The sequence below is a fragment of the Eptatretus burgeri genome, chromosome 17 (assembly GCF_056783735.1).
Source record: "Eptatretus burgeri isolate ZD-2024b chromosome 17, Ebu_testis_v1, whole genome shotgun sequence".
In the NCBI taxonomy this organism is placed as follows: Eukaryota; Metazoa; Chordata; class Myxini; order Myxiniformes; family Myxinidae; genus Eptatretus; species Eptatretus burgeri.
In genome coordinates this window covers 56,674,453-56,693,085 of record NC_140977.1, presented here as the reverse complement: position 1 = coordinate 56,693,085, position 18,633 = coordinate 56,674,453, and the positions used below count along the sequence as shown (strand labels likewise).

The window sequence follows — 18,633 nt, the reverse complement described above, 5'->3', positions numbered from 1 at the left end:
ACCTGACCTGACCTGGCACGGTAGAGGTTATGGCATGTGCAGAAATGAAATAAACCCATGAACACTGGCATATCCGGGCGTTTATAAGCATTGCAATGTACCCAGTGATTCGTAGCTATGATGATCAGGCATTCGATAATATGAGTAAGGAAAATTGAAGAAAAAAAAACCTTATCGTTAAGAAACCATTGACTTCCTGTAACCATCCTGTTTCATGTCAAGGCATGGTTGAGCAGACCCCCCCCCCCCAAAAAAAAAAAATGGTCAATTAAGACCTCAGCAAGGGCCAGCAAGGTGACCAAGGATGCGCCTGGTAAAGGATATTATTAAATAAGGCCGTTAATTATGCTCAAAAGGGTGTTTTAATTAACCCAAACACCCAATTTTCACTCTTACACTTCCTTGGAGTTCCTTTCCTAAGCATGCAAAGTTTGGGGCCCCAAGGTTTCATAGTTTTGGACTTATGGAGGACACACACACACCTAAGAAAGATATATCGCTTTAGCCCCATCTGTCAATGGTGAAGAATCACATTAAAAATTCTCGGATCCAGATGTTCACCAAAGGGAATTTTCCTTGTCACACACCCAACCTGGACACCAAATGTCATCTGAATCCATCCATAACTGTTTGAGATATCCTATTCACAGACAAACAGACAGACAGACAGGGGTGAAAACATTACCTTTGTCCACCTTTGGTGGTGGAGGTTACAACGTATCATGGCGGATTAATTTGCAGTGAAAATACCATGAATTCATGTTATGCACCTCGACCCTCAAGGAAACCGCCCAATACACATTCCTCATCGGCATGACATCACGACAACTTGAAGGTCCCGGTTGGGCCGGTCTGGCAGGGTCCACCGCAGATTATACCTGGCGAATTTCCAGGGTGTGGCCGAGATTCGGTGCCTTTTAAGGGGTCATCAGGGCCCCATAACCTCACCTGTTACACCTATGAGTGTGAACCCTCTTCTCTTCGCTCTCCAAGACTGCTCGCTTACCTTTTGCCCAATGATCTTTACTGTGGTGTATTCTCATAGATCCTCACGAGATAACAACGTGGATTCCCACAAGTCCCTACACATAACAGGCTCGTACAGGTACACTCACAGGTATTCAGATGTCACACACAGTGCTCAAAACAAGATGTTTACAAGGTACTGTGAATCTTCAAGCGTATCCGAACAAATCTACAAATCCTCATGGATCCCTACAGATCATCAAAGACCTAGACTTCCTCATAGACTCTTTAAAGATCCACATTGGCCATCACGGGTACTCTGGTATCTTCTTTCATCAACGGTCACGATTATCCCCATGTTGGTGTTTGGTTGGCCGGTGGGGGGAGCGAAGGGTGAGTTTTTGGCTGAGGTCTTTCACAAACTGGCTGGCCAGAATTGATGTCCGACTGAAGGTGAGTCGGACAGGAATTTTGCTTTGTTCATAGTGTCGGCGATAGCTCGCCTCCTCTTAAAAAAACACTGTGGGACATTTATCAATCCCGTACCGCCATCCCTGGAGGTGTTGGAAGTCCTAAAACTTGATGAAGGTAGTCCGTGGTCCACGGTGGTGTTTGTATAAGGGTAAGAGCTAATGAACGGGGTGGTGGCCATCTCCTCTCTGGGCCGCTGAGTCGTTGGAAATGAAACATTTATTGATGAGGACATTAGCCGCTCACCGCCAAGCCACTTGACCATTCCGATTATTGTTGCCGGTTGTTGTAGCACCGAGCTGTGCAGTGACGTCGGACGTGCCATTCGAGCGAGAAGGGAGGGCTTTGGTGTGACGACATGGTCATGAACGAGGCGGGTGTTGTGGGAGGTGAGGTTGAGAAGGGGAACAAGAATTCGCAATTTGATTCTCACACACCCCGTTTGACCACACTCAGCACTTTGTTGATTTACCTCTCAGCTTATCCCACCTCTGAGCTCACTTTCAGTGTGTGCGAGCTTTGAGGATGTCAAGCTAGCCAGGTGAGCCTACGTGACTCTACATGTCGCTCTTTATGAGAATGTCAATTGTTTATGTCTCACCTGTTTAGTATTCACCTTTGTACAGTCCTTATATTTGTCTATTTGTGGAAGGTTCAAGTGTCCACAAGCATTCTCAAAATTGTTCGAACGAGTTACCTGCATAAGCTTGTTGTTGATCTGCTTACATAATCAATAAGTGGTTTTATACACTCTGCTACCTCATAGCATACTCGCAGGTAACCGCGACAATGCCGCATAATGTAAAAATACGGCTTCACCAATATGATGTAAAGAACAGTTAAATATCATGGGAGTTAAATATTGTATTGCTGTGTGCTCCCAAAAGATGTTACTTTATTAAATCAGCATCGCCCCCCCCCCCGCCACAATGAGTCTGCAACTTTCCCCCCAACCCCAAGTTCTCAACTCTTCTCCTCCCCCTCAAGTCCTCAACTGTTCCCCCCTTCCCCAACCACAAGTCATCAATTGCCCCCTCCCCCCTGCACTCATCCTCAACTCCCCATAACCCCAAGTCCTCCACTATTCCCCCTTCCCCAACCCCAAGCCACAACCCTCCCCCCCCTCACTCTTCAAATCCCCTCCCCATCCAGCCCCATGCCCTCAACCATCCCCCCACCAAAACCTCAACTCCCAACTCCCCCCTCCACCCCCAACCCCATGGGGGTATCCAACTTGGATTTTGCCACACATCTGGTTGCTTGATGCTCCACGTGCTGCACTTCCATCTGGACTAAGTGAACTCCTGGCACTGCTAAAGACATTCACACTTAAACAAAGATTACATTTCAGCATGAAAACGACATAAAACACAAAGGTGGGAGAATGGGGGTGAGACATGAACATTTTCTGAGGGGAGGGTCTCGTGAGAACAAACTCGACCCTGCCTTGTCATACACTGATTACGTACACTTATGCTGAACATGTACAATTGAAATAACTATCATAATCTAAGGGCATTTATTCCCGAAGCTGGATGTGTAAAACATGTGTGTGTGTATATACACACATAATATATACACAAATATATACACACACACATCTTCTTCTTTCGGCTGCTCCCGTTAGGGGTCGCCACAGCGGATCATCCATATGATCCGCATAGTGATTTGGCACATTTTTACACCGGATGTCCTTCCTGATGCAACCCTGGTCGCCTCGTGCGACACAGGGATCTGGTACACCTATTTTTAACCAGGGTATACACCAGCCCAGTACACTGGTACTCATTTCGCCGACCTCGGAAGGATGACAGGCTGAGTCAACCCCCTGGTGTATTAATTCGGTGGCTCAACGGGGCTTGAACTCAGGACCTTTTGGATCCTAAGCCGCTGCCCTAACCACTGCGCCAATACCAGGCTATATATATATATATATATATATATATATATATATATATATATATATATATATATATATATATATATATATATATATATATACATATACACACACACACACAAACACACACACACACACACACACACACACACACACACACACACACACACACACACACACACACACACACACACACACACACACACACACACACACACACACAATTACGGTTGTCGGGGTAGATGGAGGAATTTAATAGGAAAGTTAGGATTGAATAGAGTTGTTTGGTCTGTGGATATGAAGGGGACATCTCGATGTAATCAAGTAGGGAAATTGTGAGCTTAAGTGTTACGTGTCACCACACGGGGGTGGTGTGGTGTTAATTAGATAGTGATTAAGAATAAGTTCCCTCAGTATGTGATGACACCTCCTGTAACCGATTCCTACATTTTTGCATTTACAAGCGAGCCAAATGTGCCAAGCAGGCAGAGGCCCCACCTTCCTGGGTGTGGTGCGAGCAAGCCACGCCCCGGAGGAGGAAACGGGGGTTCGGTGTGATGTCAGACAGAGTTTGAATGAGGAATGATTGAGTGTGGAGTGAAGGACGCACGCGGTCGAGAGAGAACGTAGCTAGGAGATGGCCTGTAAGAACAGGGCTTTAAGGCTGGCTTTCCTTTGACGCATGAAGACAGCGCGATTGTCGTATTCGTGCTGAGGCGATTTGGCTCGCGTGGTGAAGCGAGACACTGGCCATAGACTCTTGGCTGGTCGTGCGGGACGGGCCTTGAGGCCTCGTGTGTGTATCACAGAAGGGGCGGCAACATTCGACAAAGAGCGTATAGGCAGGACGATTGACGAAGAAGCTTCACAGGGTCTCTGAGCCTTGGTGTTGAATATCGCTCAGGAATTGCCTGACGAACGTTCCTGCCTCGAGAGAGTGACTTGACGCCATTTTGCACGCATCTACCCCTGCAAATAGAAGCACCTCCATTCCAAGTTCCACAAAGACCATCTCTGGACCAAGCTAAGTGCCAGAATAAAGGAAGGGTTTTCTTTTATTTTGTTCCCACGTCTGTGTGTAGAGGCACCTCAACTTCGACTTTAATTTACCTCACGTATGTTATATTCTGATTATTGTCCTTTGTAAATATTTGTCTATTTTCATTAAATGTGTTCATATTAAGTGGCTGTATCCGAGTATTTGTCATGGGGTTCGAGTATAAACCACCTTGTGCTGTGCTTCCCCGTGCCTCCGTTCCTCCACCATTGCACCCTGCCCCTCCCGGATGCGTGATAATCTCCGAGGCTCAACGTGTCCGCCAACTAATAAGGAAAAGACCGCTCGACCATTTGGGCTGGCAGTCTGTTGACCGCCCGTCAGCACAATTTGGGTCGAGGGGGGGGGGCGGGGGGGATTAACCTGGAGCACCAGTATATATATATATATATATATATATATATATATATATATATATATATATATATATATATATATATATATATATATATATATATATATATATATATATATATATATACACAGGAGACTAGGCGCAAGTCGTCACCATCAGGACCGAGGAAAAAAGTGACTACTTAGAAATGTGACGACTTACGCGTATGCGAACATTCATGATGACTGTGGGGTGAAGGATGAAGTTGCGCGTGGCCTGGACACATATGGGTGAGAACCGGCTATTGTACCAAAAGGAAAACACAATCCTCGGGGCATAGGTGGGGGTTCATTGGTTAGTTGGAAAGTGATCAAGCAAAGATGGAATTCATGAATCAGTTTATCAAAAGTAAAGATAATGAACAACTGTAAGACAACAACTTCACCTGCTTATCACCATGATGGGATTGACCAACGAACCCCAGAGACTTTTCTGGCAGCATCTGCCAGAAAAGCCCAGTCTCATTGGCATTGTACACGTCCCGAGGCTGATACCTTTCCAAGATGTCTTTCAATTTGCCATCTTTCCAGTCGTGCACCACTGCCGAATCCACGCTGCCTGATTCGCCGCACTTCTTGACCTTGCCGATTCCCCACCTCACTTTGAATCTGTCTGTCCAGTGCATCGGCAAGGTCTTGGCATCATCATGCCCGAGGTCCGCAGCGAATTGACGTGCCTTCAGCAGCAACATTTCACCGTCCAACCGAATATTTGGCTGAGCCGACATTTGCCGAAACCAGATGATGAGCGCACCATCGACATCTTCAAAGGACACACATTTCACGCGTTTCACACTTACCACCGGCCTCGCGATCTTCTCCACTTGTCCAAATATCTTGCCCTTATTCTTCAAGATATCGTTCAATGTCTGCCGTTTGATGTCCAACTTCTCAGCTATGGCTGTTTTCTTCATCAGTGGGTTTGCCTTGCAAAACTCGATAATGTCGTATTTTTCTTGGTAGGTTTTAGTTGTAAGCTTACGCTTAGTCGCCATTGTCCTGCCTGCAGTGCGATCAACGTGTGTACGCAGTTATAAATAGCTTATCACTGGCGGTGTAAACCAATGAGCGAGCATCACGATTCCATGAAATCGGGATTCTCACGAGGCAGCAGTTCCATGTGACGAGTTAGGAGTGGTAATTTACTTGAGTTTCCATTACGTGGGAACGGACAACATCTGACGACTTAGACGAAGTGACGACTTACAGAGGGATGACCCTTTATTCATAGGGACTTAACATGAGATAAATTCGGGACTTTTTGACGCTGCCGACTTAGGCGAAGTGACGAGTTACACGCTGCCGACTTACGCCTAGTCTACTGTATATATATATATATATATATATATATATATATATATATATATATATATATATATATATATATATATATATATATATATATGTATGTATGTATGTATGTATGTATGTATGTATGTATATATATATATATATATATATATATATATATATATATATATATATATATATATATATCCTTTCGCATGCGTGGGGAAATGCAAAGCAATGGGAGACTTGACTGGGGATTTTGCGAGTTTAATCAATTGAATCAAAAAATAAATAAAAAGGTACAATAATGCAGAAAATGCAACGATAAATGAAATAATCAAATGATCGTTCATTCTGTACAACGAAAGGAATCGAGCAAATAGAAGGTGCCAAGAAACAAATAAATAAAAGGCCAAAATGGAGCGCTCCCACTCACAGACACACTTGACATACAAAGGGGTAGATACAAGACACCCAGAAAACCCCCCAGAGGCCTGGCTTACCTGTCCGGTGAGCAGGCAAAGGTCCCTCACAAGCGGAAAGCAGGAAAATGTCCACCGGCCCTCAGCGCGAAACGCTCGGTGCCAAACAAATCTCCTCAGACGCACCCCTCCGCGTCCAACGCCGAACTACCTTCTGCACCAAAAATCGCAAACGCAAAGCTATGGAATCAGGAGACAGGCTGAAGCGGGGCGCACGACCATGAGATAGACATCAAGCGAAGTCAGTGAGGAGAGATGATGATGCCAGGTGGAGTGTGGAGGCACAGCCGAGAGAGGAAACAAACGAGGGAAGAAGTCAAGCGAGAGTAGTGAGCGAGCGACCAGAGCACCAGCACAGGCTCACCTCCTTCATAACTCCCAATCTCGTGATCTTCTCGAACGTTCCTTTTAGTTCGTCACCTTGATCTCAATGGGCCCGACATTGTCCAACGTCGTTCTTCCAGCCTGATACTCTCAGCACCAGCGCTCCCTTCGTCCTCCCCTGCTGCATTTTTCTTGTTTTATATCCTGCGCTCACTAGAGCTTCCATTTCCGTCATGACCTGCTACAACACCGCAAAAGCCCCATCCTCATTTCCAAAACACAGGGTTGGCTACAAGGGGTTGTGACGAAAAGGGGATCTTACCCATAATGCCTACATTAATTATCACGACCCCTGTATGGGGGAAACAAAAATACAACTTTGCACTACAGGTTCCCTAAAATACTACAGGTTCCCTGAAAGTGACGTCATTGTCGCTCCTAACCACATCACACGGCCCATATGAAGTTATGCATTCCTATCTCGGCTAAAGTCATTTATTTGACCTACCCCCACAAACATAACTATATATATATATATATATATATATATATATATATATATATATATATATATATATATATATATGTATACATACTGGCCAATACAACCCTCGTTTCGCTGAAGGGAATACCAATGGGGAGGGAAAGGAGGGAGGGTAGGGTGACTGGAGGGAGGGTAGGGTGACGGGAGGGAGAGAGGAGGGAGAGGGAGCAAGGAGGGAAGGGGATCGAGGTAGGGTGAGGAGGAGCAACGAAGGAGGGGGAGTGAGGAGGTGAGCGAGGAGGGGTGCGGAAAGGGAAGGCAGCATTAGAGGAGGGAAAGGGAAGGCACATGATGGGATGGCAAGGGAAGGCAGCATGAGGGGAGCACAAGGTGAGGGAATGTGAGGGGAGGATCTCTCCAGACATAACCACCTTCCGGATACGTCTGGAGAAAACCACCATCTGGGCATAACCACCGTCCAGATATGTCAAGGGAAGGCATCGTGGGGGAAGGGTCCGTACGGACCTAACCCCCATCTGTACATATCCAGAGATAATGACCGTGCCTACGACCAGTATACTAAGAGGTGGGGGGAGAAAAAGGGGGGGAGGAGAGAGAGGGGTGGAGGAGCGAGGAGGAAGGGAGACCAAGGTGTGATTGGAGAGTGAGAAAGCAGGGGGAAGCGATGAGGGGTGGGGGAGTGAGGATGAATGGGGGAATGAGGAGGGGTGGGAGATTAAGGAGGGGTGAAGAAAGGGAAGGCAGCATGAGGGGAGGGCAAGGGAAGGCAGTGTAAGGGGTGGGTCCATCCAGACATAACCACAATTCACTGTCTGGATGAAGTGCTGAGATAACCACCATTCAGAGATGCAAGAAAACCAACATCTGTATATGTACGGAGATAAACACCATCCTGGCACGACCACCATCCAGATACGTTCGGAGAGAGAAAGAGAGAAAGAGGTGTGGGAGAATGCTGCACTGTATTAGGAGGTGATGGAGCGAGGATGGGACAAAGAGAGAGACAGAGGGGTGAAGGTAGTGGGGGTAAGGTAGTTAGCAGAGAATATGTTATGCTTCATAAACACACACACACACACACACACACACACACACACACACACACACACACACACACACACACACACACACACACACACACACACACACACACACACACACACACACACACACACACAGGGAAAATTTGGCTCTGTAATTGAGCAAATAAGTTAATATAGCAAACGGCCCAGAAATTAGATGTTATCAAATGTATTTTGCTTTGAAACTCACAATGAGAAACCATATAACCTTTCTAAAGCTCACCCAGTTCATATAAAATAACCAATTGCTTTAGAAACAGTCAGGAGGACAAAGAAAAATATGATCGCTCGTACGCTGCTGAGGTTAAAAGTTAAACCTCCATAAGATACGGGTTGAAACTTTGCCACCACGGCACCTGCGTAACCACGCATCCAGGCATACACACACAGCCACGGAGAGTCCCTAAAGTCCAAATCTACCCATATATGTACCTCTACCTTCGAGCAACTGCCAACTGTCCATCACAATTGGGACTCAAACTGTACCGCCGTCCACTGTGAGGTGCTTGACAAGCGGCTTAACCACTCAACAAAGCACTCCAATTAAATGGTTGGTGAATGATAGCTGTATCTGAAGCCTGATGTTGGCTTAGTGGTTCGGGTGGCAGCTTGGGATCCTAGGGTCCTGAGTTCAAGCCCTGTTGACCACTGAATTAAAATACACCAGGAGGTTGACTCAGCCTGTCATCCATCTGAGGTCGGCAAAATGAGCACCAGTGTACTGGTAAGGGGGACACTGCATCAGCGGCATAGCCACATCCCAACCAATGATTCAACCAGCAGCCACAGGCTGCACTTGATAGAGGGAGCTATATCTGAATGTCTAAACTATGTCTGAATTAGACAAATGAAATGAACACTTTTTTTAGTTGTTTGAACTGCTGCTAAGTTCAATTCTGGAACTTAAATTTTGTAATTATTGTAGTTTAAGAGATTCTCGCGGTTATCGCATGTGCGGAAATGAAATAAAGCCACGGACGCTAACGTCTCCGGGCGTTTGCAAGCATTGCAATGTACCCAGCAATTTGTAGCTATGATGAACAGGCATTCAATAATATGAGTGAGGAAAGTGAAAAAAAAACACACTGACACTTTTAGTATAGATATAACCACAAATTACTCAGTCAATTCAATCCAACAAATAATTTCCTTTTCGGCGATTTTCTTTAACCGCCTTAACAGTTAGTGTCTATTATGTGGACTAGGAGTTGGGGAAAAGGAAGTTGAAGCTTTGGGTGGGGTTAAGGACTTCAGAATAAATGGGGAGTGTATGACAGAGAGTTGCAGTGGGGGTGGAGAGGGGGGGGTGCAGAGAAGGGACAGAGTTTGGAAAGGAGAGGCACACACATTGATGCCTCGCCCTGCCTGCGAGACACCAATATGACGGTTTATAGCTGGGTCGGGATTCAATCCCAAACGAGACAGCACATGAAGAGGGGAGTGTGTACACCTCCAGGCTATCCTGACAGCTCGTCTGTGATATTCCTGTTTTCCCGTCAATCAATCCTTGAAATACATGGAGCTTTATGATGAACTTTAACCCCTGTTTTAGTTTGGCCTGTGAATTTGCCTCTCTTTATATTTTTCTTGTTTGTGTGAGTCCACCTTGGTTTACTTTTTGCCTCTCACTCCAGTTCCATTGCTTCACTATTCAGTCCCCTCGCTCTTACACATTCATATTGTTTCCCGCCCCTCCGACAAGGTTGGACATGGGGGACATTAAAATGAGCTCCGATCGACCGATCATCCGTCCACATACTTTTGTGTATGCGATATTTCAAAAAACCGTTCAAGATTTATCTTTCATCCGACACACATCTATTCCTCATGCCACACAAAAGGCGGAGGATGTCGAGTATCAGCTCTTGTTCCATCCTTCTCTTTCCTATCATGATAGGCACGAGAATTGGACACACCCTCAAGGCGAAACCAAGTTTAAAGAGTCAAAAACCTTCCAGAAAAATAGTTTCATGTATTAAATGAGCAAATTCTTGCGTTTTTGGGTTGTCCATCCATGTGTGCGCTGCAGATTTTTGTTGCCATGAGAACTTGTGAACCACAGAAGGAATTTTGACCAAACTTGGTAAAAGTATGTGCTGTGATGCAAAGATGAACTAATTACATTTTGGGTTCATAAGATCAATTAACTGTGGTCGTGTGACCCTTGATTGAAAAATTTTGTCACCACAATAACTTGTGAACCAAATAAGGGATTTCAACCAAATTTGGCACAAGTATACACTGTGACACAAAGACGAACTCGTTCGATTTTGGGTTCAAGAGGTCAAAAGCCATGTGCCCTTTGAAAATAATTTTAAACAGATTATATAACTGGAGTTAGAAGCATCTCATTCATTCTCTCTCTCTCTCTCTCTCTCTCTCTCTCTCTCTCTCTCTCTCTCTCTCTCTCTCTCTTTCTGCCTCTCTCTCTCTCTCTCTCTCTCTCTCTCTCTTTCTGCCTCTCTCTCTCTCTCTCTCTCTCTCTCTATCTCTATCTCTATCTCTATCTCTATCTCTATCTCTATCTCTATCTCTATCTCTATCTCTATCTCTATCTCTATCTCTATCTCTATATATCTCTCTATCTCTCTCTCTCTCTCTATCTCTCTCTCTCTCTCTCTCTCTCTCTCTCTCTCTCTCTCTCTCTCTCTCTATCTCTCTCTATCTCTCTCTATCTCTCTCTATCTCTATCTCTCTCTATCTCTATCTCTCTCTATCTCTATCTCTATCTCTATCTCTATCTCTATCTCTATCTCTATCTCTATCTCTATCTCTATCTCTATCTCTATCTCTCTCTCTCTCTCTCTCTATCTCTATCTCTCTCTCTCTCTCTCTCTCTCTCTCTCTCTCTATCTATCTCTCTCTCTCATTGAGATCAAACAAAACAGAAGGCTGAGATTGACACAGGCAGTGGCATGTCCAGACGCATTTGCGTCAAATTATCTTTTGTAGTTTATTCACTGGCTTAACCTTCTGATCACCGATTCCTGTACGTGGATGTTCATGTGAACATACGTTGCGAAATCAAACCATTCGTGTAATCGCATATTTGTTATTAACTTCACGCTTTAGTTGTGCACATGTTTGTGTACATTTTTTTTCGTTGAGCGAAAGATATTTCAAATACAATGATATATTTGCCCAAAATCCACACCTTCACCATCCCGCCATTCTTGCAGACAGAATCAATCACTACTCGAGGAGGGACCCAAAAGACAAAATGCCCTCGGAAGCAACTAGCACGGTCAGCTCTCCGATCGACTTTTACAAAAAAATGTTACCAGGTATGTAAAATTGGATTTGGGATGGTTTTGCCACGAGGTCTCGTTTCTCATAAAAAGACTTCTCATTTGACCATGGTCCGCACAATGACAGTCGTCCCTGTACCCTCACTGTAGCATGGCTCTGGATCGTAATCGGGGGTGGTGTGGCCTTCCTGTTCTTCCTGCTACTCATCTGCTGCTGCTGTTGTTGCCGGCATCAGCGTCGGAAGAAGATGAACGCCGTGAAGATGAAGCAACCCAAGGCTACAAGGCCCATCATAAAGCAGGTGATGAACGGAGCTCGTGTTGACCGATAAATTCATCGAAAGACGGACACCTGGACAAGGTAGCTGTACCTATGAGTGGCATTAAGAAATATACAGATTAGAGGTATAATGAGTCCATGCTGTCTGTGTCTGTCTGTCTGTGTCCACATCTACAGTATATATTTTTGCTTTAAAAATTTTTTTCTCTGCAACTGCTTGGCTGATCGATGTGAAACTTTAAACAAAGGAGGGACTCCCCATGGAGAATATTGTATTGCTAACTCTGACGTCATAGATCACCACATGGTATGGCAGCAGCCATATTGGATTCAAGGACAAAAAAAATTAGACATCATTTTCTTTGAAACCGCTTAATGAAGAAAATTGAAACTTGGCAAATGTCACCAACTCCCCATGGGGTATAGAGTGATAACGATGACGTCATCGGTGAAGTGGTTATTCCAGCCATAATTGGTTGAATTGACCGCACTCGGTAGACCGCATACCTCCGCCAGGCTCAATAGCTTACGTTTTGTATCCCACTGAAACATCGGATCTGGATCTGAACCAAAATTGAATCACCTTGTTCCAACTAACCGACTCATCCACGTAGTTTTGTCATTAGTCGTCCACAACTTTTTGAGATGTCATACTATATATCGTTATTGGCCCCGTCTCTCAATGGTGAAGAATCACTGAAAAAAGTTAAAACATGAATTCTTGTATCTGGATCCGGATCTTCATTAAAATCGAATCAATTCGTCCTTGTCATACACCAAACCTGTCGACCAAGTTTCGACTGAATCTGTCCACAACCTTTTGATATATCCTGCTCACAACCAAACAGACAGACAGACAAATAGGGATGACAACATACCGTCCATCCACCTTCGGTTGTGGAGGTAAATACTGGGAGACTCCACACGTTGTGGTCATCACATGATGAAGTTTTCACACTCCATCATGCAACGCTTGGTTCAGCTTTAACAACTCTCTACTGTGACCTCGGATTGTTGGGCAAGGTTAATAGGACTGGAGGTTGGACTTGCACACCTGTTGCCAAAGACACCATTATCCTATATATTTGATGATGTCGGGGTGCATCTCCTCGTTTCATAATTCTTGACAACTGATGTTGTATTGTGTTGTAATTGTCCTGTGTTTCCCATTTCTCTCCTGGTTGTGCTGACGTTGCACTACAGAAAGTTCAACCTGATGTTGACGACCTGGAAGGAGGACGTGGGAAAAACAAAAAGAAGAAAAATATTGGCAAACTGCACTACTCAATGTCTCACTCGAACAATAAGGTGTGTCTACACCATACTCAATGTCTCATTCAATCAGGCACACCTGTGTGTACATCAATCAGTCGTTTTCTGTTTAATTGAATAGATGCTTCCTCTTCATCACCCTTTCATGTAACATTAGACGTGCAGTCCATGAGTCAAAGATCAAGACATACCACCAGCGAATTGTATTCGGTTTCCATCCAAACCCTAAACCGAAGCCTAACCTCGGGCCTAACTCTGTGCAGCTGGAGGTGTGCGTGCTGAAAGGTGAGGGCTTGGCGAGCAACGATTTTGGTGGCTCTTCCGATCCTTATGTCAAGGTGATGCTGCTTCCCAATAATAAGCAGAAGTTCGAGACGAAGGTGCACCGCAAGTCTCGCAGCCCACAGTTCAATGAAACCATGTACTTTGAGGTGAGGTCTGTACGTGCACACACGTGTGGAGGTTAGAGATGTATACAAAGTGCCTTCTTTTTAACCTCGTTGATTTGGTTACACCTGGTAGTGCGGACATAGAAATGGCAACCGTATTAATGGCCGACATCTGACCTGGGCATAACCGGTAGGCCTAGTCATTCTGTGTGCGGTGGAGAGTTGAGAGCATGTTGGAGGCATCACTGATATGTTTTTGTGACATGTGTACTCTTACTATCATGTTGGTCACAAAGTAGGGGAATGGCTTTTCAATGTGTGTATTTTTCTGTCTGATCATCGTTGCGGTCTTACCTCTCCGCGCCGTGGTCTTTGAGTCAATTCACAAATGAACATCCACGCAGCTTCATATGGAGATCGATACTGATGGTTTGGGGAATATTGATTTAGACAAACACTTGTGCGTGGGACTTTCTCGGAGATTGCGTTGTGCATCGGCTCCACCACCACTGCATGATCAAAATGTGGTGAAGGGCATCGGGGGAACTTCCTATTTTGAATGCTATCTTCACGCATTCCCACAGAACCCGAGATGTACTTCGGGTACCATCCGTTCCCACAGAACCCTAGATGTACTGTAGGTGGCACCCATTCCCACAGAACCCCAGATGTACTGCAAGTACCATCCATTCCCACAGAACCCGAGATGTACTGTAGGTGCCACCCATTCCCACAGAACTCTAGATGTACTGCAGGTACCATCCATTCCCACAGAACCCTAGATGTACTGCAGGTACCATCCATTCCCACAGAACTCTAGATGTACTGTAGGTGCTATACATTCCTACAGAACCCTAGATGTACTGCCGGTACCATCCATTCCCACAGAACTCTAGATGTACTGTAGGTGCTATCCATTCCCACAGAACCCTAGATGTACTGTAGGTGCCACCCATTCCCACAGAACCCCAGATGTACTGCAAGTACCATCCATTCCCACAGAACCCGAGATGTACTGTAGGTGCCACCCATTCCCACAGAACTCTAGATGTACTGCAGGTACCATCCATTCCCACAGAACCCTAGATGTACTGCAGGTACCATCCATTCCCACAGAACTCTAGATGTACTGTAGGTGCTATCCATTCCTCCAGAACCCGAGATGTACTGCAGGTACCATCCATTCCCACAGAACTCTAGATGTACTGTAGGTGCTATCTATTCCCACAGAACCCTAGATGTACTGTAGGTGCCATCCATTCCCACAGAACCCTAGATGTACTGCAGGTACCATCCATTCCCACAGAACCCTAGATGTACTGCAGGTACCATCCATTCCCACAGAACTCTAGATGTACTGTAGGTGCTATCCATTCCCGCAGAACCCTAGATGTACTGTAGGTGCTATCCATTCCCACAGAACTCTAGATGTACTGTAGGTGCTATCCATTCCCACAGAACCCTAGATGTACTGTAGGTGCCATCCATTCCCGCAGAACCCTAGATGTACTGCAAGTTCCATCCATTCCCACAGAACCCGAGATGTACTGTAGGTGCCACCCATTCCCACAGAACTCTAGATGTATTGCAGGTACCATCCATTCCCACAGAACCCTAGATGTACTGCAGGTACCATCCATTCCCACAGAACCCTAGATGTACTGCAGGTACCATCCATTCCCACAGAACCCTAGATGTACTGCAGGTACCATCCATTCCCACAGAACTCTAGATGTACTGCAGGTGCCACCCATTCCCACAGAACTCTAGATGTATTGCAGGTACCATCCATTCCCACAGAACCCGAGATGTACTGCAGGTGCCATCCATTTCCACAGAACTCTAGATGTACTGAAGGTGCTATCCATTCCCACAGAACTCTAGATGTACTGCAGGTGCCACCCATTCCCACAGAGCTCTAGATTTACTTCAGGTACCATCCATTCCCACAGAACCCTAGATGTACTGCAGGTACCATCCATTCCCACAGAACCCTAGATGTACTGCAGGCACCATCCATTCCCACAGAACCCTCGGTGTGGGGTGCTGTCTTTCCAATACGTTCTTCCTGAAGTGGAGTGACCTCGGCCTGAAATGTTCTGGATGTCCCTCAATCGCTCGTGCATCCACATGGGAGGTATCAATCTCCCCATAACTGCTGTATGATCTTTGGTCACTCATGTAATTGATCATCCAAAAGGAAAAGCAAACATTCTGGCCACCATTCACCTGCAGCCCATCATTAACTGCCGGATGACGGGCATTAGCTCTGACAGGGCCGAGAATGCAGAGTAATCTCCAGTTATCTTCAAAATATATCAGAATGTGAAGAAGTTTGATTTACATCTACACTACATTACAATTCCCAAAACATCACTCCTCATTATGCCGGAGATACCTCGCCTACTCTTCATGAAGGACACCATGGGATCTTTGTCGTCCACCAACTAATGCCAGTAGATTGGACTCCCGCTTAAGGTCCATCCGAGGGATCACCTGCCTATAAAACACCAGGACGGTAGTTTATCGCTGGGTCACGATTCGAACCCAGGCTGGACACCTTAGAGGTGAGTGTGCCTACCCGAGGCCATCACCACAAGTGTCCTTTCCCCCACCGCTCCCCAAAACCAGGATACGCATGAGACGAACCACACTTTGCCCACGTGAGGCAAGCCGCACCACCCAAGTGCGTGTACCTTTGCTGGCTAATCTTTGTCTCCTCCAGGTAAGCGCTGAAGAGCTGCCGGAGCGCACGCTCTTGCTTTCCCTCTACGACTTCAAACGATTCTCCAAGCACGAGTTGGTTGGCGAGATTCGAGTACCCTTTGCTGATCTTGACTTCACTAACATGATTGAGGAATGTCGTTCTCTGCAACCTGCAGCCAACGAGGAGGTGATGGTCTCCACCTATATATTCTTTTAACCTTGCAGACAGTAATGCAAACTCTTTGCCTTGAGGGACTGGATGACTGAGCAGACAAGCTCACATTTTAATGATTGAAACCTTACATTGCTGCACGGTCACATCCTCCATGTCCCCTCCCATCCCCCCCTACACCATGACCTCCTCTCCCCTTGCCATCACTAGCCCGAGTTCCTTGGAGAGATCTGCTTCTCACTGCGTTATGTACCCAATACCAACAAGCTCACCGTTATTGTCCTGGAGGCTAAAGAACTGAAGGCCTGTAATGAAGAAGAGCTTTCAGGTAACAACAACAGTTTACTCTACCACCGAGGGTGGACAGAGGTTGCATTTTCACCCATGTTTGTCTAGCTCTGACCAGGATATCCCAAAATTTTGTGGACAAGTTATGATGAAACTGGTTCGATGAGAACAAGCCAATTCAATTTTGGTTAGGCTCTATCAGTGGTATACAAAACATAACCTGTTCATCCTGGTGGAGGTATACACTCCATCGAGTACCTTTCTCATTGTTCAAGCTTTGACTCTTCCACTTAGTCTACCCTACTGCTTAGACTACCCTACCCGCAAATGTTGCTCTTCCACTTTTATAATTACTTTAAGCCTCTCTTGTTGAATCCTTTCACATAATCACCATCAAAGGTAATCACCTAAAAGTAGTTCCGTGACATTTGGATCTTAAATAGTGGAGCATTCATGCCACAGCCAACAGCAGGTCTCTATAGCCATGTTTGTTGCTTCATGGGATGAAATGGTTACCTTCGTCGAATCTACTGTATCGATGCACCGGTTGAACCAAGCAAGGGTGAACAGGGACTCGAGCTAGTCCACAACGGAATGCGCTTTGGAACTTTGGTCCGAGGTCATCAAGATGGTCCAAGCAGTGAAATTAAATCATGGGTGTCACACGGTTCGAATTGTACGTTTACATCGAGACTTATAGGATATGAACTTGGATACCTTTACAGACACGTTACTCGCATTGCCGTGACTTTTACAACGCGCATCGAACAATAATTTCCAACAAGGGCAGGCCATTGTGTGCCCGTACTCTGGACAAATTCTTTGCTTCGGGTTTGCCGAGTTAGATAATTTGCACCATACCTGGAGGTGATGTGACACAGCCTGGATATGGGACAGGCAAGAAGGGCCAAAGGGCCTTTGGCAGTGCAGTAAATAATAACACACCTCACAAAGAAATACCTGACAAACTTTAATGCTTGGGATGTTTGTTTTATCTAATAAGATGGAGGAACAATGTGATCGGAGTGCATCAAATGGCCGCCTCGTTATGGATATACGTGTTTCGTCCTATTCCGCAGTGTGGCACGTGTTCTTGCTCGATCCCTCATCTATCTATAATTCCAGGTGTGTGTGTGTCTGTGTCTGTGTCTGTGTCTGTGTCTGTGTCTGTGTCTGTGTCTGTGTCTGTGTCTGTGTCTGTGTGTGTGTGTGTGTGTGTGTGTGTGTGTGTGTGTGTGTGTGTGTGTGTGTGTGTCTGTGTGTGTGTGTGTGTGTCTGTGTGTGTGTCTGTGTGTGTGTGTGTGTGTGTGTGTGTGTGTGTGTGTGTGTGTGTGTGTGTGTGTGTGTGTGTGTGTGTGTGTGTGTGTGTGTGTGTGTGTGTGTGTATGACCGCTGTTTCTCGACAACCGCTGGTCCGATCTAATTGAAACTTGCCAGATATATTGCTGGGGACCTGAGTATGTGCCTTTTCAAGGTTTGATATTAATCGGACAAGAGGTTCCCAAGTTATGGCCATTTATTTACCAAGCCAATGACAGGACACGGTGCTGCGTAGGCGTGGCCGATGGGGAAAGGGCGCCTTAGTTACCGTGGCGTAGGAGTGGCAATGGTCAATGGCATTGAATGTCATGGCAAGTAAAGACAGGGAGGTAAACTTGATTTTAATTAACTCTGTGTGTGTAAGTATCACAGCAGTTGTTACTTCAATCCAAGCAATAATTCGTGGAATGCATGTGAACATTCCGTATGGGCACGCACCACTTCCGGATAGTGATGACTTACTGTATTCGAATAATTTCTCGATTTCT

The 18,633-nt window shown here is 45.6% G+C and overlaps 1 protein-coding gene across 2 annotated transcripts in view; it reads left to right on the top strand.

The window, feature by feature from the left end:
• Window positions 1-1,822: 1,822 nt before the first annotated feature.
• The window catches only part of LOC147010189 (synaptotagmin-1-like), a 36,425-nt gene continuing 19,614 nt past the window's right edge, over window positions 1,823-18,633 (top strand). The window contains exons 1-7 of one of the 2 annotated variants that reach the window (XM_085860983.1): window positions 1,823-1,978; window positions 11,650-11,754; window positions 11,869-12,020; window positions 13,202-13,306; window positions 13,534-13,701; window positions 16,385-16,552; window positions 16,748-16,865. In XM_085860983.1, coding sequence (XP_085717109.1) covers window positions 11,691-11,754; window positions 11,869-12,020; window positions 13,202-13,306; window positions 13,534-13,701; window positions 16,385-16,552; window positions 16,748-16,865 — 775 coding nt within the window. In that variant the 5' untranslated portion in view covers window positions 1,823-1,978; window positions 11,650-11,690. The remainder of the gene's footprint in view (window positions 1,979-11,649; window positions 11,755-11,868; window positions 12,021-13,201; window positions 13,307-13,533; window positions 13,702-16,384; window positions 16,553-16,747; window positions 16,866-18,633) is intronic. The other variant, XM_085860984.1, reaches the window with a different exon arrangement.